Genomic DNA, 25,992 nt, shown 5'->3' on the forward strand with positions numbered 1-25,992 from the left:
ATATACACACACACACATATACATTACCTGTAATCTCTCATCCAGATGAGCCACAGGCATTAATATCTGCACATGTGGCATGAACTAATTTCTGATATGCTTCATCTAACATATTTCTAGTAGTAAATAAGAATAAGTGATTCCTGGCTTATTTATTTTTGTAAAAGTCTATAAACTGGAAATAAGTGAGACTTTTAAATGTATTGGTTCTTAAAGCTCTTCCCTAGGGGATTTTTCTAAGGTATACATAAGACTTTACAACAGGCCTACTGGATCAAAATTTCTGGTGATAGGGATCATGAGGCATGCTGTGTATTTAAACTCTATGGGTAATTTTGACCCTTAGGTAAAAACAAATGGCAATTTTTTTTTTTTGTACTGGAGATCAAATTTGAGACCTTGAGCTCTCGAGGCAGGCAGCAGTACCACTGAGCTAAATCCCCAACCCAAAAATGGCAATCTTAAATGCTTATGTATTATGAATGATTATTCAAACCCAATTAAATCAGTGAGGCAAATTCTTATGAAGAGTTCTGAAATTCCTGCTAGGACTAAAATGTATAGTCTCTTATAACTCTAAGACCAGTAAGTCACAAATTTAGCTAAGTAGAAAACCTAGGCTGGGGTGATATCTCAGAAGTACAGCAAGCAGGTTCCTAGCCTGTGCAAGGTCTCAGTTCAATTTCTAGTATTACCAAAATATAAAAACAAAACCTAAAGAGTTATTTTGTTAGGTTCTGGGAGGCTAAGGAGTTTTTAAAGAAATACTGATCCTTCTGGGGGTGAAGCCCGGTATTTTTTAATGTCACCTGGGTGTTTTAAATGTGTAGTCTGGGTTGAAAATAAATGACTTAGATAGTCTCTCATTTAAAAACCAAAAACCAAAAATGTCTTCTAGAAACCTTTTGCAACTTATAAGAAGTCACAGTGGAATCTTCCTTGCTGAAGATTGCAAAATAATTTCTGATCAAGTTTCATTTAAGTTCATCTCACCTAGTCACACACATCATGATCCTAATTATACTATCAGCTTTTTTTTTTTTTTAGTTCTTTCCAAACTTTTGGGGGAGCAGTATGGTATAACAAAACTGCATGAAGGTCTAGAGTGAAATATACTTAGTGCTATTTATTTATTTATTTATTTATTTATTTTTAATTTAAATTCCTATTTTACCAATTACTAGCTGTGAGATGTTGTATAAGTTAACAAATACTTCTACCTCAGTTTCCACATGTATAAAATGGAGATGATCATTTTTATAGAGTTGAAAATGGATTTACGATAATATATGTAAAGCACCCAGTTGGCGCACAGTATAACTTCAACAAATACTAGTTCTTTCCCCCTTTTCTAGTCAATACAGAGGCTGCGGATTTAGCTTAGTGACACTGCGCCTGCCTGGCAAGTGCAAGGTCCTGAGAGTTCAATTCCCAGTACCAAAGGAAAAAGAAAAGGAATTAAAGTTAATACAGACAATGTTAATTAGTGAATCTTCTAGAAGGATGCACTCTCTTCTCTTTCCCCAAGACAACAGAGAACCCGAATGTCTAATCCTGCATAATCAAGCCCCTGGATCAAGGTTTTCTGTGGTTGTAAATGGCTGAAGTAGACAACGCCATATCACTTTTTATAGAATCTCTTACCAGCTACACTATTAAACAAATATTTTATGTATTACGTGGCAAGAAAAGCTGTCTTTCACTAAATGTTTCAGTGTAGTGCCCTATTTATAAGCTCCTCAGGTTAGATGTACTGGAGTAAAATTTAGAAGGGTAGCTTGGTTTGCAAATGGAAAGGGGAACAAGAGTTGGAGGGAGCGGCTGGGGATTTAGCTCAGTGGTGCTGCTGCCTGCCTTTTAAATGAAAGGTGTAGTGCTGCACGCCAGTAATCCCAGCACTGGGGAGGCTGAGGCAGGAGGATCACTGTGAGTTCGAGACCAGCCTGGGCTACATAGTGAGTTCCAGTCAGTCTAAACTACATAGTGGGACCCTGTCTCAACCCACCCCACAAAAAAATGCAAGGTCCCGAGTTCAATCCCTATACCACAAAAAAAAAAAAAAAAAAAAAAAGACTGGCGGGAGTAGGCAGGGATGGGAGGAGAAGGGAACAACAACAACAAAAAAGATGTGTTAACATACATGTAAAAACTCTCCATGATAAATGTAATCATTATGTATTCCATATATGTACTAATAAAAAGTTTATAAAAAATATAAGGGTAGTTTGGCTTAAAGGAGTCAAAGGCTGAATACAAATCTTTATCATTTTCTCTATGTCTCTTAATATATACACAGAAATATAATAGAAAGGCACTACTAATAATGAGTATATACAAAAATTGTTCTTTTTTAAAGAGTAACATTTATATTATACGAAGTGCCTCTGTGTAAAATCTAACAAGAAACTTAAGAATTTTTAAATGGTTCCCTAATATCAATATATCACTGAGGTTTTTCCTTTTAAAAATGTCAAAACAGGCCATTCTCTTACTTGGGTAACAGCTGGGTTCTTTTTGTAGTTCAGGCAGAGAAATTCTGCCAGAGCCAAAAGCAGTTCAGTTCCAACTGGAGCGTTTCCATGGATACCAGCAACAAAACGAATCTTTGGTTCTTCAGGCTCAGATACATTGGGCTTATTGGAGATTTCAAGGGACCAAATGTGACGATATTCAGCGCTCTGTCCCAAACTTTCAAAGGCCAGAAACAAAGTCAGCAAAAATTAAGCACTATGTTAACTCTGACTTATAGATTTATAAAAATAAAAATGGACATAAAACACAATAAATCTGTAAAAAAAGTTTAAAGAATAAATATTTGCACCAGAAAACCTGTCAGTTTTCCCTGACCCCCCCCCCAAAAAAAGAGTCAAACAGAAATAAAGAATTATCAGATTTAGGAAATATGATTTAGTTCAGCATTCCTCCAAGTTCAGTCCTTTTCATACCATCTTCACAGTATTTTCTTATCTTCTATAATCTCTATCTTTTAAATTAACTCACTTAAATTTTTATTATGGAAATATTTAAATACAGCATTCCCTTTTAAAATCTAAACCTGTGTAAATGAGACTATAAATACAATACCAGTTTTGCAGCAAAAATAATTCACTGAAAACCAAACAATGGTCAAATGTTCTGCCTGCCCACAAGAGCACCAGGCTTAAGGCCTGCTGCTTTCTTTAATATAAGGAGAGATTTAGTAGAGTTAGGAAAAATAGAGTATCATTGAGAAAGATAAAAATAATACAAAATTATTCTTTCTCATGATACTCTTCAGGGATACTTAGTTCAGGGATGCTTAGTGCCTGTTGGTACCACCTAAGACTCCAGTCCCCACCAGTGGCAGATGTGCCATATTTTAGCAAAACATTTAATGAATGTGAAGGTTAAAAATATTAAACAAGCTAAGTAGAAAGCAAAATAGTGGACAATTTGGGGTTTATTTTAAAGTAAGAAAGTCTAAAAATTAGCTAAGATGAATGATTTTAAAACCTGAATGAGGTAGAATCAGTAGAGGAAAGGAAGTAATTTGTATTGCCAAAGTAAATATCACTCCTTGCATCTGTAAAAATTATAAGTCAGAATTTAAGAAGCTAGAAAAAAAATTTAAGAAGTTAAAATTTCTCATAAATTAATTAAAAGGACCAAAGAAGAAAGATAAAGTAAAAAGGTAAAAGGCCAGACCATGTTCATGAGATATGTATAGAACTATAAATTTAAGGCAAAATGTCAAGACCTTACTTACAGTAAGCAAACTGTAAGAATCAGTTAGTCATGGAAACAGTTTTGGAGTAACTAACAAGACCTAAAGAAGACTTCTAATAAAACAGGGAAAAGTGAGGCAGAGAATCCCAGAAAGTGAAGGAAAAAGCTTGCTCAACCATCACTTTTACATAAGCCAGTATTGCATGTTTTTCCAGGAAGCTCAAGAATATTCCTAGAGCTTTGGGTCACAGAGACTACAAACAGATCAGAGTAAAGGAAATAATAGAAACCAGGCTTCATTTTCTAATCTGAAAAAAGGTTACATGTCATCTCTGATAAACTCAGTTCCATATTCCTCCCTTACAATCAGCAAAATAAAACTAAGCAATGTTTAGTCAGAACATGAATCTGCAACTGCAAAGTGGAAAAGGACTTTGAAATTCAGCCACAGTAAGCACTAGGAAGAGTAATTTTATATTTCACTGAGGCTCAGGCTATGCACTGCTAATTTAACAAATAATTCCCTTCAGTATACCCTATAAAAGTCTCTAAGACTGACTGTTAGGAATATCTACAACCAGTATCTGTTGCAAAAGAAGTAAACTCCAACTCTGTACCTTTAGCTCCCAAATATCTATCTTTAAATAAGACCCTATTCAGCATGGCTGAAATTGAATAAACCATTTTAAGGACAAAGGAGGAAAAAATGGCAGTAAGAAGGTGACACTTACGTGGTAAGATCTGTAATAAGTGGATAATTCATTACAAGTCCTCTCAGAAATTCTGATAAGTCTTTATATGAATGGTATCGATAAAGAGCCAGATTTGAGGAAGAGCTTAACATGATGCCTTCCAAACCATTCTCAGCTGAAAGGTCTTTAATTAAAGCTTCAAACTTTTTAGTAGTTGGGTCGCTGGCATCATCAGTGCTGGTGCTATCCCCCTTTCCTTTTTTTGATTCATTGTTTGCATCTGTTGAGGATCGAACAAGTGTGAAGTTGACCTGAATAGCACCTTCACTCTTGACAGTCACGTTCTTGGTAACTGGGTTATACCTATAACGAAGCAGAATGATCAGAGCTACACTTCTACCTGCAGTACACAAATACTATACTGGGAAATAGAGGATATACGAATCTTCTGAATAAATATGGTATATCTTTTTAAAGAGTCATATTACTTTGAGGTAATTTATGATTTTTAAAAATATTAACAGACACAGGTATATATAAAATAGGAACGAGTTTTTAAAATTAAAAGTATGACTTCAAGTGAATGTCTGCGCTTGCAGTAGATATCTCACATCTCCTGGAATCTGAATTAACTTGTCTGCTATTAGAGTATGTGGGTGGAAAGGTTTGAGAGGTACCAGCTCAGAAAATTCACCATCAAAGACATCATCTTGCCATAGTTCTTAGATACCCTGATGCTATAGTTTATCTAATACAGTACTCTGTCAAAACAGACCAAAAGAAAATTAGAATAGACGTTGTTCTAGTGAGATTCTAATCCCTCCATTAATGGACCATTAGATATTTGAAATCCTTAATAAACAGATAACAATGTAGCTGGGCATGGTGGCCCATACCTGCTGTCCTTGTTCTCGGAAGGCAGAAGCAGGAGGACTGCCATGAGTTAGAGACCAGCATGGTCTACACGGTGAGTTCAAGGCCAGACTAAACTACATAGTGAGACCCTATCTCAAAAAACAAAAACTAACACCTGGCCTTTAACTCTCTCTCTCTTTTTTTTTTGGTACTAGAGATCGAACTCGGGACCTTGCGCTTGGGAGGCAGGCAGCAGCACCACTGAGCTAAATCCTCAGCCCCAAGGCCCTTAGCCCAGGCTGGCAATGAACTCATGATCCTTCTTCCTTATCCTCCTAAATGTTGGGATTACAGGTATGTGTCACCATGCCTAGCCCATTTTCTCTCTTTTTTATAGAAAAAATAAATAAATAAATTGGGTTGGAGATCTAGCTCAATGGCGCCACCACTGCCTTTAAAGCTGAAGGTCATGACTTTGATCCCCAGTACTAAAAAAAAAAAGTTAGGGGGCTGGAGGTTTAGCTCAGTACCTGGCAAGGTACTTGCCATACCTGGCAAGTGCAAGGTCCTGAGTTTGATCCCTGGTACCAAAAAAAAAAAAAAAAAAAAGATCAGGAACTTTGCACTAACCTGTAGTCCCAGCTACTTAGGAGGCTGAGTGGGAGGCTTGGCTTGCTGAAATTCAGGAGTTTGAGGCCAGCAAAAAAGCTTAATAAATAAATCTTTGTGGGAATAAAACCTCTGAAGAAGACGTAAATGCCTTACTCTGAAGCAGTAAGAAAATGTAAAACAAGGGGAAAGGACATAAGGGAAGAGAAAAAATGTGAAAAAAATGAAAAAATGAAAAAAGAAAGCCTTTGTACATAGGGAAGGGTGAAGGGGGTGAAGGGAGGGCAGGGGTATGGGGAAAAAAACAAGAACCAAAATATATCATGTAAAGGTACAAGATCCCAATGATAAATGTAACTGTATTGTTTGCTTTAAATGTACCAATAAACTTAATGAAAAAAAAAGTACAACACTAAAAAATAGTCAACTGTCTACAGAGCTTTAAGAGGCTGTATAGGCAAATGTAACACAGTGGCACCTATTGGACACTGACTAGAGTATGTGGCAGAAAGGAGTATTTCCTTTTTCAATAGGTACTTCCCAGAATTGTTATCACCAGTAAAGGAAAATGCTCACTGTGGCATTCACATCTTGATAAGGATTATGTAATTAGAGCAGAGAAAGGCAAAGGTGCAAAATTTCACAGACTTCTTATATCTTGCACACTCGATTTTCCACTAGAGGAGAGTGAAACAATCTCTAAATTTCCCATTACTAAACTCAAGGTTGCTTAGCAGGCTCTCTAGGACTTTTTGAAATAATCTTCCAGAATGCAGCCATGTTTCTTCCATCCCCAGTATGCATTTTTTTTCTTCTCTTTTTTGAGACATGGCCTCATTATGTAGTTTAGGCTGGCCTTAGACTCACTATGTAATCCAGGCTGGCCTCAAACTCAGTGATCCTCCTGCCTCAGCCTCCTGAATGCTGAGATTATAGGCAGTGTATGTCAGTCACATCTGGCCTCTAGTATGCAATTCTTTTTTTGTTTTTTTGGTACTGGGGATCAAACTTGGGACACCTTGCACTTGTGAGGCAGGCAGTGGAACCACACTGGCCCCCAGTATGCAATTCTAAAGTACTCAGCACTCACCCTCGAGCAGATGCTGTGATTTTATAAGTTCCTGGAACTAAGAGACGCCAGTAATCTCCAGCTTTGTAAGTAGTCACTGGGTGATTAATTTCAGCAACACTAATGGTGGCATTTAATATACCCCTGCCATCTGTAGCATCAAGGACAAATCCTTTGACACCCTGATGAACCTGAATAAAGAACAAGAACATCAGATTTTAATGTTAACGATCATCATCTCATTACTTTGAGAGCTCCCATCCAAAACAAGAGAATGTTAATAATGTAAACTAATGAAACAAACTCATTAAAAGTTTTTAGTTTGTAAAGACTCATTATTTATAGTCTTGGTTTATCTTTATCATGAGGAACATAAATAACAGTTTAAACTTTGGGTTATTCTATTTCAGAACACAGGATAATCTATAAGAAAACTGGCCGAGCCTCTTCAAAAAGGAAATACCATTTTTTAAAAAATGAGCATATTGTAGAGCAGTATAATAATCAAATGCAATGCACAAAACTTGAGTGGATCCTGGTTCCAATCCTATAAAATTATATTTTGGGGATATGTGTGGCAATTTTAATATAGACTAGGTGTTAGGTAATATCTGAGAATTACTGTTAGTTTTCATAGGTGAGATAATGGCATTTGGAGATGACATAGGGGATAAAAGTCCTTATTTTTCAGAAGATAGATGAGGAAATATTTGGAGGTAAAACTTCTTAACACCTTCAGTTTATATTAAAACAGTTCAGCCTGAACTGTGTATCTCGTATATGTGTTTTATATAAAGCAAACATAACAATATTTTAAAAACTGTTAAATCTAGGTATAGAAATAGGAATGTTTATTGTATTAGCCTTATAACCTTTCTGTATGTTTTATTCTTTTCAGAATAAGGTGATTTTAAATGTTAGTACAGACCCAAAGACTTTATAACATACCTTGTGGTATGGTACTTAAGAAAACAATAAAAGCAGAAATGTACAACATATTATTAGTCAGAGTATTCTAAATAACCATTAGCATTTTTCTTATAGTCTTCAACTATAGGTCAACACGTATATACAAACAAAATGAAATTAATCGTTTAACAATAAACCACAGGCAGTAAGAAAAAAAAAATTTACCCCATAGCTCATCTTTCCATCACTTGACAAAAGCTTAGGAATGTAGCTAATTTATGGTAGCCTTTTATAAAGAAAGGAAAGAAAGTGACCAGTAATCATTTAAGGGCAAAATGTCACTTTCTTGTTTAGTCATTTTCTTCAACTCTTTCTGATACATTCAAATAAACTCAATAACATCCATAAATTTTCTAGATAAATATAATAAACAAATTGGAATACAAACTGGATAAACATGCTAAAAGCAAATTGGAATTAAAAAAGATATATTCTAAAATCAAGGGCCAGGGATTTAGCTCAGTGGTTCCACTGCTTGCCTCAAAGGTACTGAGTTTGAACCTCAGTACCACCCCCCAAAAATAAATAAAATAAAATAAAATAACTACATAAAAAAATCTTGCTCTTGGATGAAATCATACTTCACTCCTGAACAGTTTTACCTGTTTCATAAACTGGATTAGAGATCTTCGATTCTGTTCCCAAAACTTGGGCAGATCTTTCTCAAATGGGTATTTCACACAACCTAATTCAATAGTTACTTCAAAACAATTTGTTTGTAAATAATTCCAGTCCTGCATACCACCTAAAGGACAAAAAATTAAGTTATCATGAAGATGTTTTCATAGTTCAGATCCTAAAAGGTAGGAAGCATTCTTAGTAAAAAGTTAAATTTATCTTGGATCAGCATTGGTGAAAAACAATAATGCATTCATGGGCAGGCTCTCTGATGCTTGATGCAAATGTGTATTTATATGTTCAAGTAGAATTTAAGTGTGGCTTACATTCTTCCTGTAGGCACACTTGAGGAGAATGTAACACTTTTAGGAGTATGTACAAAATAGTTGAAAAAGTTATTTGAATGTCTTAAACTATTTAAACAATATTTTTTAAAAGGAATGGTTCTTAAAAAAAAAAAAGGTAGGTAATAAGCAGCACTATCCAAGAGAGCAGAAGATCCATCAAGTTGTAAGGATTTGAAAATCTTTACCTGGAACATTATACCAATTAGCTCCATTTGTTATTCCATGAGGAAAGTATTCATTAGGGTACATATTCTTGCAAGGTATACCTTGAAACATCTGGGAATTTTCCTGAAAAAAAAAAAAGTATCTTTTATTTGTATCTACATGAAAAAATACTGGAAGAATACAGGAAAATAACAAAAGTGGTTATCAACAGGGAATGTGAGGGAATGTGAGGGAGTGGGAGGCAGGGATTGAATGGGGCCATAGGAATCAGTGAGATTTTTCACTGTAGATGTTTTTAAAAGGCTATTTGGATTTCATTATGTGAACTTATTATTATTATTATTATTGTTAATTTTTTTTTTTTTTGTACTGGGGATCAAACTCAGGTCCTTGCACTTGCAAGGCAGGCGGCAGCACCACTGAGCTAAATCCCCAGCCCTATGTGAACTTATTTTTAAAATTAAAATTAAATGCACTTTATAAGAAAATTATGACTTCATTTATTACTTGCAATTATAAGTAATATAAAATCAAGCACAAATTCTCTAAAAAATTCAGCTCATATCCATACATTCATTTCATACTTTCAAAGAGCTTAAAGTCCAGAAAGAAATAGAGTAAGTAGCTTTCCTTGACTTCTAGGAGCACTAAGATGGTCCTCTGTACTCTGAACAATATATAACAATCATCCGATTCCAACTGGTTGTACCTTTTCTTTCCACTAAGACAATATTCCTTCCAACAGTTTGCATCTTTGTGTTCTCAAGCATCTAGCCCAGTGTCTGGCATACAGTACATGGACAATTGCTTATGCAATGAAAGGTAAGAAAAACTGCCACAGAGTCACAAATAAATGCTACTGGAATCCAGAAGAGAGAAAGATTACTTCTGACTACAGTGACTAGGGAAATTAAACTATGAAAGATGGTCAAAATTTCATTTCTCTCTTTGGGAAATAGAAAAAAAAATGAACAGAAAAGTGTGAAAAGTTAACAGTTTTCCATTTTCCCAACACTCTGAAAATTAACCATTTTAACTTTAAATGAATAAATAATGTCTTTCCAGAAACTTAATATACAGTGGATCCTTTACTTACAAACTCAATTTGTTCCCAAGAGCTGGCTATAACTCAAGTTGGTCAATGAAGGTTCAGGCTACTCTACACAGCTTTCAAAGTCTATCTCCTGTATATAGAATCTCAGTGTCCTTAGAGAGACATTGACCCAAGATCGCTCAATTAACTCCACCCAGGAGAGGATGTTGTATTGTTCCTTCCAGATCTCTTTAAGGGTTAAATTTGTATCTGCAACCATTTGGAAGCACACTGGCTGGCAGGGTCACAACTCAAGACTTTGGTTGTAAGTTAAAACTAATATTTTGGTCATAACCCAGGTTGTATGTCAAGCCGGTCATAACTTGAGGGTCCACTGTACTACTTCAAGGCTTATGATCTATCCCAAAACACACTTATAATAAAACCTATTATTTTTTAAAAAATAGTAATTCTTTATTAGAGGGCAACAGTACTGATATTTTACTATTACATGGTAAAGCAGGTGATTTATTTTTGTGTGATGACAGATACAGTAAATATTACAATAGAAAGTAAAGAATGGTAAAAAATAATTTATGTCACTCAATTCTTTTTTAAAACTTATTTCCTGCTTACCTTTCCTTTGGCCTTTGTTTCAGCACAGTCACAATGACAAACTAAATAATGTATCAGTTGAATGGAATTTCATGTCACACTACCTGGGTGTTTTTTTATTTTTATTAGTATATGTTTGCAGTACATAATGATTACATTCATCATGGGAGGTTGGTACATGTACACAACACATTTTAATTCTTTTTATGCCTCCCTCCCTCTTCTATCTCTTAGTTCCCTTCCCATTTGCAAAAGATCTCCCAGAACATTTGGCTTTGAATCCCAACTCCATCTCTTTTTAAACCTTAGGCAATTTACGTAACCTACAGTTAAATTTTCTTATCTAAAAAGTGGGAAAAGCAAGAGGACTGTCCTAGGGTTGTAATGAGAACTAAATGAGTCAATCTCAAATCCATTATTTAGATTACTATAATAGTTGTACACATGCCGTTCTGCTTCCTGAATTTCCATGAAAGGTTTGTACCATAATCTCTATGACTCTGTCTCTATCTTCACTTTTATCAATTATATCTTTATCCATCCACCTAATTATAAATTATATTGATGTACTACTTTACTACTGGACTAATATGTATATTGTAAACACACATAAAAATTAAAGGGCCCAAGTTTGATCCCCGGCATAAAAAAAAAAAAAAAAAAAAAACCCAACGGGGGAAAAAAAAAAAAAACCCAAAAAATTAAAGGATACATTTAAAAATGTAAACATTTCTAACACTCTTCTTGCATCTTAATATATCATCCACTGTATTTTCACTCTGGGATAGCATAGTTCTAGGCAATAATTACTAACATTTTAAAGAGTATGTGAAGACTTCTAAAGGGTGATAGCCACATTAATGGCTCTAGGAGACTTATTCTGATAACTGTATTTTGACAACAATGCTGTTTTTAAACAACTGCTCAATTCTACCTTTTGTAACTATTAAGATGATGGCAATGTTTTTCTTCTTTAGTTTGTTAATGTGGTAAATTACACAGACTTATTTTCAAATGTTGAAAGAGAAAGCAGCCATAGATGATCTGTAAAAGTATGGCTGTGGCTGTATGTCAATAAAACTCCATTTACAAAAAACAAGTGGAGGACAAGATTTGGCCCAGGAGGTATAGTTTGTCAGTCCTACTCCATTTGCCTATTTTGATAGGCTTATACCTTAAAGATTTTGTTAAATAAACTATCATGCATGTATTCCAGGTAGGGTGCTAAAAACCACAGATAAAAAGACACCAATTGAGGTAGAGGCCAATGGAGAAAGACACTTAGTACATTTAAAAGTGATGTGGGAAAAAGGAGAAAAAGCCTAACGGCTGACGGAAGTAGTCATGAAATGTTTAAGAAAGCACTTGATTGTGTGCTCCAGTATTTTATTTTAAGGCATTTTAAAATAAATTAATTTTACAGTATCTAATGTTTTAACAGAAGCCTACCTTGGAATAAGAAAGTGCTATTTGTTGGAACACAGCGTCATCTGGTGATTTACTATATAAGGCAAGTCCTTGTTCATCATCATCAAAAGGGTAATTAACCACCAAAGAACCTACAAGGGAAAGGAGAAAAATGTATCATGTTACCTGTTTCAAAAGGGATCATTAACATAAAAGTAAGCTTTTCACAATACCGTCAGAGAAGAGAATCAATAAAATTTGCTAAAGCTTTATTTCATCAACAGAAATCCCAAAGATAGGCTGAGTGTGTGGCTCACTGGTGGAGAGCACTTTCCCAGGATGCACAAATAGTTGAGTTCAATCACCAGCACCATCAAAAAGGAAAAAGAAAAAAAAAAAAAAAGAAAAGAAATAAGAAAAATACATCAATTTCCTCAATAAAAATTAAGTTGCATAAATGATAAAAAACAGTGACGCTTACAGTTTGCCTTTACTAGAAAGATCTTGGGAATTTACTTGTATTTACCAGTATAATTTAACCCATTAGTACTGAAACCCGAAATATACAGGCAAACAACTGTTTACATAAGTAAACAATTTTATAATATGTAAGGTCAGAATTTTTGTACTTTTTTAGTACAATTCAGACATTTTAAAGGTTATGGAATTTTAAAATCGAAGAAATTCTTGAGGCCCAACTAATGTATCCTTATTTTGGAGATGTGGAGACTAAAACAGAAAGGTTAAATGACTTATGGATAGCAAAACCAGCCCTGACCCACATTCAGGAAAAAAAAAAATGCTAAAACTTTCTCTTATTTTTCTATTGGAAATTATTCAATTGGTGTTATATGACTTTTTATGACCTAAGACAAACAAAGTAATGTTTTCAAACATGTAAAGAATGTCAACTCCCAGTAGTTGGGGTGCTTCTCAGTGGGAAGTCCCTGGGTTTAATGCCAAATACCACACACACATGCACACGCACACACACACATGCAGATATACACATACACAAAGAAATTAATAACTTTTCTGTATACAAATAGTGAACTAGCTGAGAAAGAAATCAGGAAGACAATTCATGATAGCATCAAAAAATAAATAAATAAAAGTACCTAAGAATTAACCTAACCAAGGAAGTGAAAAGTCTATAATGAAAATTAAGAACACTGAAGAAAGAATTGAAGGAAAAAAAAAGAAAAGAATTGAAGACGAACCTAAAAGATGGAAAGATCTCCATTTTCATGGATCGGTAGAATTAATATTGTTAAACAGTCATATTATCAAAAGAGACCTACAGATTCAATGCAATGCCCATCCAAAAGGCAAAGACACACCAGAGAATTAGAAAAAACAATCCTAAAATTTATATAGAAACACAAAATAATAGCCAAACAATTTTGAACACAAAGAATGATGCTGGAGGCATCACAGTATCTGATTTAAAAATATACCAAAAAGCCATAGTTACAAAAACAGTATGGTACTTGCACAAAAATAGACATGTAGGCCAATGGAATAAAACAAGGGGCATAGAAACAAAACCACACAACTATAGCCATATGATTCTTGACATAGGGGCCAAAAAACGTTAGAGAAGAAATACCCTCTTTAAAAAATGGTGTTGAAAAATGTGGATATCTATATGTGGAAGACTGAAACTACATCCCTACCTCTTAGACTATACAAAATTCATTTCAACAAGGATCAAAGTCTTAGGTTTAAGATATGAAACTTTGAAACTGCTAAAAGGAAACATCAGAGAAACACTTGGAGTTAAAGGCAGAGGCAAAGATTTCTTGACTAAGACTCCTATAATCAGGAAACAATATCAGGAATCAGCATATGAGACTACATCAAATCAAAAAATTTCAGTACAGCAAAAGAAACAATCAACAGGGTGAATAGACAGGGTTCTGAATGGGAGATAATCTTTGCCAGCTACTCTTCAGACAGAGGATTAATACCTAGGATATATAAATAATTTTTGAAAAAGTAACATCATGGGAAGCTGAGGCTGAAGGATTGCAAGTTCAAGTTCAGCCCAACTTAGACTCTGTTTCTAAAACAAACAAACCCCAACCAACAAATGGAGAAATAAATACAAATGGCCAATAAGTATTAAAAAATGTTCAACATCTAACCATGGGGAAATGCAAGTCAAAACTGCACTCTGATTCTATCTCACTCCAATATGAATGCCTATCATCAAGATAAAAAAATACAACAAATGCTGGTGAGAACATGGTAAAAAGGACAGTTCTATACTGTTGGTGGGAATACAAATTACTACAGCCTCTATGGAAATCAGCATGACAGTTGCTCAAAAAACTAAAAACAGAACTTCCATAGCCGTGTGAAACACATCTAGATGCGATCAACAGATAAATGGATAGAAAAAAGGGGGCATATACACAATAGAGTATTATTTAGTTATAAAGAAATTATTTCATTTATAGGAAAATGGATGGAAATGGAAATTACCATGTTGTTAAATAAACTAGACTAAGTATCACATGCTTTCTCTAATAAGTGGAATCTAAAAACAAAGATAATGTGAAAGTAGAAGAGACATTACTATCAGACAAGAGGAAGGGAATAAGGGGGAGGGGAGTAAGGGAGGGAAATGTGAAGATAGCAGTCATCACAATACTTAACAATACTTCTACCAGTCTATCTCAACAAATAATTGGCATAAACACCCAAACCATGAGCAACAAGAGAAAAAAATGTGTGAGTTGGACTTCATCAAAATTAAAAACCTTTATGCATCAAAGGACATGATTAAGAAAGTGCAAACATAACCTACAAAGGAGAAAATACTTGCAAATCAGCCATGTGATAAATCTCATACTTAGAATACATAAAACATATAAAGAACTTCTCAAACTCAACAACAAACAAAGTAAAACACAATTAAAAAGTGGACAAAGGACTTGAACAGATCTTTTTTCAATGAGGATACACAAACTGCCAATGAAAACATAAAATGGTGCTCAACATCATTAGTCATCAGAGAAGTGAAAATCATACCCATAATCAGCTGGGTAGTGGCACATGCCTATAAATCCCCACTCCTTGGGAGGCTGAGTCAGGAGGATTACAAATTCAAGGCAAGCCTGGGTAGCAAAACCCTGTTGTAAATTTAAAAAAAAATTTTTTAATGAATGTGGGTACAGCTCAATGGTAGAGTACCCTGGAGTTTGAGCCTTACAGTACTGCAAAAATTAAATTTAAAAACCAAGATAAATCAGAAAATGGAAAGATATCCCCTATTCCTGGTTAGGGAAAACCAATACAGTCAAATGGCCATACTTTTAAAAATTTTATGCAGATTTAATGCAATCTTAATCAAAATACCAATAGTGGGGCCAGGGATTTAGCTCAGCAGTGCAAGGTCCTGAGTTCAATCCCTGGTACCAAAGAACAAAACAAAACTAACAAACAAATAAAAAGGGTCAAGGCTGTAGCTCAGTGGTGCTGCAACAGTAAGGTCCTGAGTTTGATCCCCATTACTGGAAAAATACCAATAACGTTCCTCACAGAACTAGCAAAAGCAATCCTAAAATTGATATGGAACAGAAGAGACCTAAAATAGTGAAAGGGCAACAAAGGCAAGGCAGGGGGCATTACAATCCCAGATTTCAAGTTATACTACAAAGCTACAGTGATAACAGCAGGATACTAGCAAAACAAAACAAACAAAACACACACTTGTGGATCTGTGGAACACAAGAGAGGATGCAGCAACAACTCCAGGCACATTCACTACCTTATCTTTGAAAAAGGGGCCAAACGCTTTTGCTGGAGGAAAGACAGCCTCTTTGATGGTGCTGGGAAAACTGGCTATCCACATTCTGAAGATTGAACTTTGACCTGTATCTCTCACCATGCACTAAACTAAAATCAAAATGGATCAAAGATCCAAATATTAAAATAGAAACACAATTTGCTGGAAGACAAAATGGTAAAACTTCTGAAGACATAGGCAAAGACTTTCTGAACAGAAACTCTGGTTGTACAACAAAAAAATACCAAAAATCAACAAATGAGATCACATCGAAATTTAAAAGCTTCTGCAGAGCAAAGGAAACCATCAACAGATTGAAGAGACAACCTACAGATGGGAAAAAATTTTTGCCAGCTACTCATCAGACAGAGGTCTAATATTCAAAATATATAAAGAACTCAAAAAAATTAGACTCCCCGAATATAAAATTAAAAATGGGCATCTGAAATAGACACTTCTCAGATGAAGTACAAATGACCAATAATTACATGGAAAAATTTCACATTGTTGGATAAACTGGTACAATCATCACTATGGAAATCAGTATGGAGATTCCTCAAATAAGTAAAACTAGAAATTTCACTCAACCCAGCTATTCCCCTTCTAGGCATTTTCACAAAAGAGTTAAAGATATCATATTATAGTGATACTGCATTTCCATGTCTACAGCAGGACAATTCATAATAGCTAAATCCTGGAAGTAGCCTGTAGGTTTGTCAACATATGAATGGATAAAAAATATGGTATTTATACATAATAAAGTACTACTCTGCCATAAACATAAACAGTCATTTGTAAGAAAATGGGTGCACCTTGAAACAATAAGGTTAAGTTTAGTAAATTAGACAGATAAGCTTGTATCCCATAGTTTTTCTTATATGAGAAACACAATATATAAATAATATATAAATATATAATATATATATAAACAATACAAAAGACAGATAATAGGAAAAAAAGAAAGAAAAAGTTATTGTAGTCCAATATGGCCAATGTATTTAAAAATATATATACCTTGATTTAGTATAATTGTTCCTCAAAAAGCTACACATAGAATTACCCATGTTACCTATCAGTTCCATTCCTAGTATATATAATACTCCAAAGAACTGAAAACAGGAACTCAAATTCTTATATGCCAATACTCATAGCAGCATTATTCATAATGGTAAAAAAGTAGAAATGACACAAATGTCCTTCAATGGTTAAATGGAAAATGTAACATGCACAGTATACATATATAATGGAATATTATTCATCCATAAAAAGGAACGAAGTGTTAATACGTGATACAATATGAATGGACCCTAAAAATATGATAAATGAAAGAAGCCAAACACAAAAGGGTAAATATTGTATGGTAGCATTTATATGAAATATCCAGAATATATAAATCCATACAGACAGAATACAGACTGGTGGTTGGCAGAGGTTGAGAGCAGGGGAGAATGGGAAACAATTGCTTAGTAGGCAGTTTCTTTTTGGAAAGATGAAATTGTTTTAGAACAAGATAGAGGTGGTGAATTGTCAATTATGAATTCATTAAATGCCACTGGAGTTTTTCCACTTTAAAATAGTCGATTGAGAATTTCATCTGAATTTTAAAAAACTAGTCTCAGGTGGGCCTGTAACCCCAGCTACTCTGGAGGCTGAGCCAAGTGGATTGCAAGTTCGAGCCCAACTTGGGCAACTTAGTGAGACTCTGTGTCAAGACAAAATTTTAAAAGAGCTGGGGATGTAGCTCAGTGTTTTCTGGGTTTAATCCCCAGCACCACACATATACATAAAATCAGAGACAAAAATCTACAAAAAGGCATCTTTCTTTTCCCTGTATTTTTTTTTTAAACCTTCTAAATTGCTAAAATGTGACTGAATGGGATTGGAACCATCTCAAAATGAGCCACTTTGGCATATTACTTTGAGCTGATGACAACGGAGAAACAGCAAATGCAGGAAGGGATCTCTGCCCTACCTCTTGCTACCTAGGTGCAAAGTATATATTTCCCATGAGAAAGTTGTGGTCCAAGTTCCAGGAAGAACAAAACATATTTATTATCAGAGACAGTCAAGATTAAGATGAATCTATATAAACAAATCTTACTAAAATAACATTTATCTTCCATTAGTTTCTCCCATATATTTCCTAGTAAGATTTCCACATTTTACTGCCCCTAGAACTTATTTTCTTTGTGCAGTCACTTTTCATAAGTATTAGCCTTGGTTAAAAGTTTATAATCCTTGAGATTAATGCTTCTCTTGAAGTTTTCTTTCCAATGAAGCCTTCTACTAAATATTAACATCTAATAACATCTATATGCTTTCCTTTTTTTTGGTACCAGCAATCAAACTCAGGACTGTATGCTTGTTAGGCAGGTGCATTGCCACTGAACTAAATTCCTGGCCCTGTATGCTTTCCTCCTTTTTTTTTTTTTTGGTACAGGGATCAAACTTGGGACCTTGCATTTGTAAGTCAGGTGGTGAAAGCTTTCCGTCTAATAGAACTGTTAATTCAAACTCTGGCTGATAAACCTAAGTGAATAGAGGGAAAAATTTTTTATCCCACATTGCAGCCAAAAATAGAAACAAAAGAAAAATAGAGCGGGCACGCATTTATAATTCTAGGAGACTGAGGCAGAAGGATGAAAGGTTCAAGCCTAGACTGGGCACTAAGTGAGAGCCTGGCTCAAAATAAAAATAATTTAAAAGAGCTGGGGATGCAGCTCAGTGTGAAGTCTCTGAGTTCAATCTCCAGTACTGGAAAGAAACAAAGAGACAGAAACAGAGAGGGTTGGGAGGAGAAGGCCAAGGAGAAGGAAGAAGAAGTAGAGAGGAGTGGGAGGGGAAGAGAGGAGAGAAGAGGAAAAAGAGGGAAGTGAGGAGAGGGGAGGGGAGAAATGAAGTAGCTGGATGTGGTGGTGCATACCTATAATCCCAGTACTCTAGGAGGCTGAGAGAGGAGGATTGTAAATGTGAGCCTGACTTCGGCAACTCAAAATAAGTGAAACATTGTCTCAAAATAAGAAAGGAAAAAAATAAAAAATAAAAAGAGGAGGGTGGGATGTATCTCAGTGTTCAGATGCTGGGTTTAATAACTAGTACTGGAAAAACAGACAAAAATACTTTAAAATGTCTGCCAAGATTTTAAGGTGAGAAAACAAAACATGTCATGCAAAGAAACATACTCCCTAATTGATGATGTAAATGTGTGACCTGTTTTCACTAGACTATAACTATTAAGTTTTCAGATTTTGCCAACATCACTTGTGACTTGAGAATATTTTTAAAAATCCAAAATAAAAAATACCAAACATACCATACACTACATAAAATATTAAAAAAGGAAACAACGTATTTTGTCAGCCATTTTTTCCTTCTACTGGCAATCTTCTAAAGCAATTTTTAGAGACTCTCAATTTACTTCCTTAAATCTAAGTATCTATAAGTATGTACTATCATTCTAAAATGAAAGACTATTCTATGTGCCATCAAGTTCAACTGTGATACTTCTTTTGGACCTTCCAGGGAATGTTAACACTAAGTTTCTTCCCTGTTGCCCATGATGCTAATAAATTCATTCTTTTTTAGAAATAGTTATCAACATAGTATTTACATACTATATAATTCTCCCATTTAAAAGCATTTCATGTATTCACATGGTTATGCAACCATTTCTACTATCTGGTTATAGTATTTTTTTCCCTTGGTACTGGAGGTTGAACCCCAAGGCCTTCACACTAAAGTACATCCCCAACCCATTTTTTTTCCCGGTACTGGGGATTGCCCAACCCTTAAAAAAATTTTTTTTTTTTAATTTTTGAGATAAAGTCTCATTAGATTGCCCAGACTGAGCTCAAACTTGGGATCCTTCTGCCTCAGTTTCCCAGAGTGCTGGGACTATAGATGTTCACCACTGTGCTTGGCTAGTTATTGAACATTTTCATTGACTCCAAAAAGAAATCCCATAACCTATGAGCAACCACTTTCCCTTTCCTTCCCTATTAATTACAACCAAAGGCAACTATTAACCTTTCTGTTCCTATGTATTTGCTTATTCTGAACGGTTCACATAAATGTGATCCTACCACATGTGGTCTCTTGTGACTGCTTCTGTTATCATATTTTTCAAGGTCCATCTATGTTGTGGCATAATATCAGTACACAATTCCTTTTCATGCCAAATAATTTTCCACTATATGAATAAATCACATTTACTTATTCATTTATCAGGTCATGGTTGTTTGGGCTGTTTCTACTTTTTGGTTATTATAAATAATACTGAATGAACATTCACGTACAGTGAATATTCATATACAAGTTTATTTCTGCATATGTTTTTTTGTTCTCCTAGGTGTTGACACCTTCATTCTAGGTATTGATACCTCAGAAACCTAGCTGGACACTGTGATGATTTTTAATGTTGACCTCTCATTCTATTCAATCAAATCTTCCTGCTGAATCACGTGAAGGTGGTAAGCTTAGACCCTACAGGAGAATAGTCATTGTGTTGCAGTTAAGGATATATGTGTGTGTGTGTGTGTGTGTGTGTGTGTGTGTGTGTGTGTATCTGCTATATATAATATATATATTCTATTCTATTATATATAATACATATATATTACATGTATTTGATATATATATATATACACACACATATATATATGTATATATATAGCAAATCAAAGAGAAGAAAATGTCAAAATCTGTACTTACATAAAAGGATTTATTAAGCTGTAGGGAGAAAACAGGACTAAACATTATGATCTGTTTATGTTCAATTTTTATGAATGAAAAAGAACATGTTACCAAGTTCTGAGTGTGAAGAATAAATATAAAACACTTGAACTACCAGATTGCAGGAGAGGGGGTGATGATAAGACAGAAAAGACACAGGAAAAAAGAGGAAGAAAGAAGCAAGGGAACAAAGAAAGCGGGAGGAAGAAGAGGAAGAGAAAAGAAAAGAGAAGGGTGGAGGCTAGAAAAAGGGAATGGGGGAAGAGGAGGAGGAAGCGGGGGAGAGGACCGGGCGAACAGTCAGGAAACTGGCCTAACAAGCAACAAGATCTTTACTGTTACATAACACGGAAGCAGTAACAGAATACTGAAATTAAGAAAGCCTAAGACAATAAACAGATAAAATTTCACCAGGATTTTCAAATTCTCTCAACAAGAAATAATTAGTGGAATATAAAGTTGCCATACCTCCATGCAGGTTTGCTGATAGTACAAAGGGATAGGCCTTCATCCAGCTCATTACAGCAATAGTTTCTGGTTGGGTAGGATCTGTGATTTGAACAAACTGGTCTGGGAAATTTCGGTTCAGGTCAAAGTTGTTGCTGTTGTTTCTGCCAACTACGCTTATTGAATCTCCTATAGGATAAAAGACTCAAATTAAGATATATTTTACTTATATTTTAATCCAACACATATTGCTTCAGCTATATTAACTCAGAGGTAAATGTGAACACATCAGGCTTCATTATTATCAATCTCACTCTGATTTAAACACATTTTCCAGATCTTTATGAAGACTTGGCTGAAAGCAAAGAAGAAAGCTCCTGTCCCTCCCAAATCTGAAACTAAATCCAAGGCTTTGAAGGCCAAGAAGGCAGTGCTGAAAAGCATCTACAGCCACAAAGAAAAGGTCTTCACATCATCCATCTTCCTGCAGGCCAAGACACTGCTACCTCTGGAGGCAGACCAGATATCCCCACAAGAGTGCCCCCAGGCAAAACAAGCTTGTCCACTATGCCACTATCAAGTTCCCCCTGACCACAGAGTCAGGCACAAAGACAACAGAAGACAACACACACTCATGTTCATTGTGGACATCAAGGCCAACAAACACCAGATCAAACAAGCTGTGAAAAAGCTCTGTAGCACTGATGTGGCCAAGGTCAATAGCCTGATCAAGCTTCACAGAGAGAGAGAGAAGGCATATGTTAGGCTGGCTCCTGATCAGGAAACTTTGGATGTTGCCAACAAAACTGGGATTATGTAAACTGAGTCCAGCTGGATAGTACTAAATATACACTTTTTTCACCATTAAAAAATATATCTTTTCTACAATGCATGTACTTTGAGAGGAAAAAAAATCTAATTATGGCAAGTTACATTAAAGCATTACTTAACTGTCAATAATTCACATACAATCAAAACATTGACTATTACTGATTAGTTGGGGACTCTACTGTATTTGAATACATCTCACTAAGAAGGAAAAAGACCAAATAAAAATTATAGTATGCTTACATTGAAGTAATCACAAAAAGGTAAAGTTAGCTATGAACATAGCTGGAAATTTAAACTTATCTGTGCATATGCCAATTTGGTATGAAGTAAGAGCCTTATTACTGTCATTATGAGAAAAAACTGCAAGTGAATGAAGAAAACAACTAAAGGGCTCACAAGTGGCAGTTATTTACCTTTCAGATAGTGTAGGGGGGTGGAATTGATAGAAGGCATTTGTGATGCTGACAGAGAATAAAATCCTCAGGAAGAGAATTAAAAAATATATACTAGGATTAACCTACGCCTATTTGTTCAGAGAGCTTCTGGGTATTAATGACCAGTTGATTCTCCCAGTATTAATCATGTGGCTGCAAGATTTTTACAAACTCACTTTAACAGTCATTCTTACTACATTGGGAAATTATTTTATGAATGAAAAATCAAACCTAGTATGTTGAAAGCCAGACTATTTCTGATCCAGTTTTGTTCCAATTCTGATAAGTTATTGATGTCCCATTCCTCTGTCTCCTCTAGGCAAGCCCACTCTGGGGCGATATGATAAGAGCTGGGAGAGCAGGTCTATACAGGACATCTTGCACAGAACACTAGGAGGGTAAGAATTAATCTTTTCCGAACCCATGATTCTATAAAGAAGTTTCAAATTTCTCTTTTCCCACCAAAAGCTTGATGATGTTAGCGTATAATAAACTAAGAGGGATGAAAGGGAAAGGAGATGAAAAAAGGATTTAAGATGTCTTATGTACATGTACCATAAACTCCACGGAAGGAATGAAAACAGTATGTACTGCAAATATGTACTAATAAAAAAACTGATAATGGCAGAAACAGGAAGAAAAACCACAGGAAATTTCTTTTTTTTTTTTCCCCCCTGGTACCAGAAATTGAACTCAGAACCTCGAGTTTGCCAGGCAGGTGTGGTGCCATTGAGCTGTACATTCCAGGCCCTTACAGAAAATTTCTTAACATGCAGAAACATGGAAGTGATACAAAAAGTACAAGAACTAAAACCAATTATAAATAATAATTTTTTTAGCCGGGAATTTAGCTCAGTGGCACTGCATCACCCTTGTAAGCACGAGGTCTTGAGTTCAATCCCTGATACCATAAAAAAAAAAAAAAAGATTCTGTGGGGTTTTGCCACCAGCTAGATGAGATCAGGGGACTCAGTTCTGCAAATGGCAGCACATAGTGTATATTATGACAGCAGTGATAATAGTCTGAAAGAGGCCCTTTAAACTCATTTTTGTTTCTTTCTTTTTTTCATCCTACTCTGCAAATTCTTTTTTTCCTTTTTGTTTTCTTTCTCTAACTCAGTCTCTTACTCCTCTGTAGTATCCCTCATCTCCCTTTTTGTTTCTGCTCTTGTCTAATTCAGATTTCTTCTTTTATTATTTTTTTCTCTTTTCTTTATGTTCTTTTCTTATGTTATTCTACCTCACTCAAGGGTTACTATATTTCTATTTTGTTTGTTCTTTTTGAATTTAACAATTTCCTGATGATTGTCTGGTCATTCTACATCTTTTGGCTTCATATGAAACCTTCTCTAAGTCTTATACTTATCTACTCCTCTTGTCTTAACTTTGTTTTAAGCCCCCATTGTAAATGGTAAATATCCTTATTGAAAAGTTTATTTACTGTAAGCATATTTTGGATTGCTTCTTGATTTTAATTAAATTTACATAGTTTGAAGGTGATAGATTGATGACTACCGTAAGTGGTCAATTTGTAAATTGTGCTTCATTATATTGTGGTGCTGATTGTATCAATTAGGATAAAGGATTGTGATTGATTCAATGAGCTGTTTTCTTCAGTATGATGAAAATGAGAATGTCTATGAGTCATTAGAGACCCATAGGCTGCAGCCCAACTATATCAGGAAAATTTAAGTAATAATCTAAAGGTTAAAAGCTAAGGATAACCCAACAACAACAGTAAAAATGAGAAAACGCTTAAGCAAGATACAGGGACAGATTTCCAGTTCACCAATGGCAAATAGTGGGGCAAATGAGGATGAAAAGTCTGATAGTGAATCATCAGGACACCTTGAACTCAAAGCACAGGAAGTAACAAAACTGATCAATCAGGCTCTAGAGAAATACAAAACAGAAGTAATTTCCCAGATAATCATAGAGATGACAAGCAAAATGAAAGTTATAATTTGTGACTCTAGAACAGAAACTAAGAGGAAAATAGATGAGCTCAGGACCATGATAGAAGCCATGAATACGCAGCATAAGAAAGAATTGGAAACAAGAAATGCCCAAGAAAGAAATGGAATCCATAGGACAGATTCAAACAGATATCCAGGAGATTAAAAACTCCATTGAGAGTGTTCACAAAAGAATAAAAGAGTCCGAAGATAGAATCTCAGATACAGAAGATAAAATTGCAGTCAGTGACCATGAAAAGAGAGGTCTCTTAAAAACAGTAGGGGATTATGAGAAATTGATACAACAACTCTTAGACGATACTAAGAAGAATAACATAAGATTGACAGAAATTCAAGAAGTAATAGGAGAAAATGTAAATGACTTTAAAAAGCTGTTCACAGAATTAATTATAGAAAACTTCCCAAACAGAGGGGAAGAATTTGGCATACAGATAAGTGAGGCATATAGGACTCCAACTAGCCATGATCAACAAAAATCTACACCTAGACATATAATAATCAAGATCCCAGAAACCCAACAGAAGAACAAAATACTACAAGCAGTAAGAGACAAGAAACAAATTACATGCAAAGGAAAGCCTATCAGAATCACAGCAGACTTTTCAATACAAACCCTTAGGTTAAGGAGAGCCTGGAACGAGATATTTCAAGTACTAAAAGAAAACAACCTCCAACCTAGACTGATGTATCCTCCAAAACGTTCTTTTAAAATGGATGGGGAAATAAGATATTTCCATGATAAAGAACACCTGAAAAACTTTATGAATACCAACCAAATCAGCACTACAATGAATTCTAAACAATATCTTAGAAAAAGATAATGAAAGTAACAACACAATGAGGCCCAACAGAGCAAATCAGGCAAGGCAAGAAATTAAAAGGAGAAGGTGAAAAAGTAAAAAGAGTCAACAAAAGGCCAATAACATGTCAATAATAAGTCAGTACATATCAGTTATAACCAGCAATGTCAATGGCCTCAACTCACCAATCAAAAGAAATAGACCGGCAAAATGGAATAAGAAGCAAAATCCAACAATATGTTGTATACAAGAAACACACCTAGTGCAAAAAGAAGTCCATAGACTGAAAGTGGATAGAAAACAATTCTCCATGTGACAGGAGCCCCCCCAAAAAAACAGGGGTAGCAATCTTATTTGCAGACAAAGTAAATTTCAAACCAAAACTGAATCTAGTATTACTGATGTAGGACGGTACTGTATCATACCTCTATGAATGTAAAATATCTAGTACCTGCTTTATGATACATAGTAGGGACCGTGCTTTATCAGAGCTGCATTTAATGATATTACTCTAGAATGTTCTCTTTCCAGATGATGATTAAGAGGCTAATAGAAAAAGTGGTGCCAGGTACCACAACAGCAACAGAACTTTGCTGTTTTCTGGATATTATTCTTTTCTTTTTTCTTTTTTTAATGGAATGTGCTGAATGTCTATAATTTTGTTCAGATGACTGCAGAACCTGGAAAAGCAGTTGCTGCTATCGATGCATAACATACTATTATTAGTCTTTATATATATATACACACATATATATATAAATTGAATTTTGGGAAACTTTAACGTTGCTGCCAACTTTGGAAAAAGTCATCCCAATTTACTGTGTTGACTTGGCATTGTACAGAAATGGACAACCATATTGGTCTAGAAATGTTAATTTATTTTTATTTTTATTTTT

General features: G+C 34.9%; 1 protein-coding gene and 1 pseudogene across 1 annotated transcript in view; one reads left to right on the plus strand and one right to left on the minus strand.

Annotated features, from left to right (window-relative positions):
• Cpd (carboxypeptidase D) overlaps window positions 1-25,992 on the minus strand; it is an 80,432-nt gene that overhangs the window by 13,351 nt on the left and 41,089 nt on the right. Inside the window, exons 8-14 of the mRNA XM_010642411.1 lie at window positions 21,077-21,244; window positions 12,127-12,236; window positions 9,050-9,152; window positions 8,502-8,644; window positions 6,952-7,121; window positions 4,437-4,760; window positions 2,493-2,688 (exon numbers count right to left, since the gene is read on the minus strand). Coding sequence (XP_010640713.1) covers window positions 2,493-2,688; window positions 4,437-4,760; window positions 6,952-7,121; window positions 8,502-8,644; window positions 9,050-9,152; window positions 12,127-12,236; window positions 21,077-21,244 — 1,214 coding nt within the window. The remainder of the gene's footprint in view (window positions 1-2,492; window positions 2,689-4,436; window positions 4,761-6,951; window positions 7,122-8,501; window positions 8,645-9,049; window positions 9,153-12,126; window positions 12,237-21,076; window positions 21,245-25,992) is intronic.
• On the plus strand, window positions 20,205-21,875 carry LOC104874921 (annotated as a pseudogene).

This window comes from Fukomys damarensis, unplaced genomic scaffold (genome assembly GCF_012274545.1).
Source record: "Fukomys damarensis isolate Sample0158 unplaced genomic scaffold, DMR_v1.0_HiC HiC_scaffold_13, whole genome shotgun sequence".
NCBI lineage: Eukaryota > Metazoa > Chordata > Mammalia > Rodentia > Bathyergidae > Fukomys > Fukomys damarensis.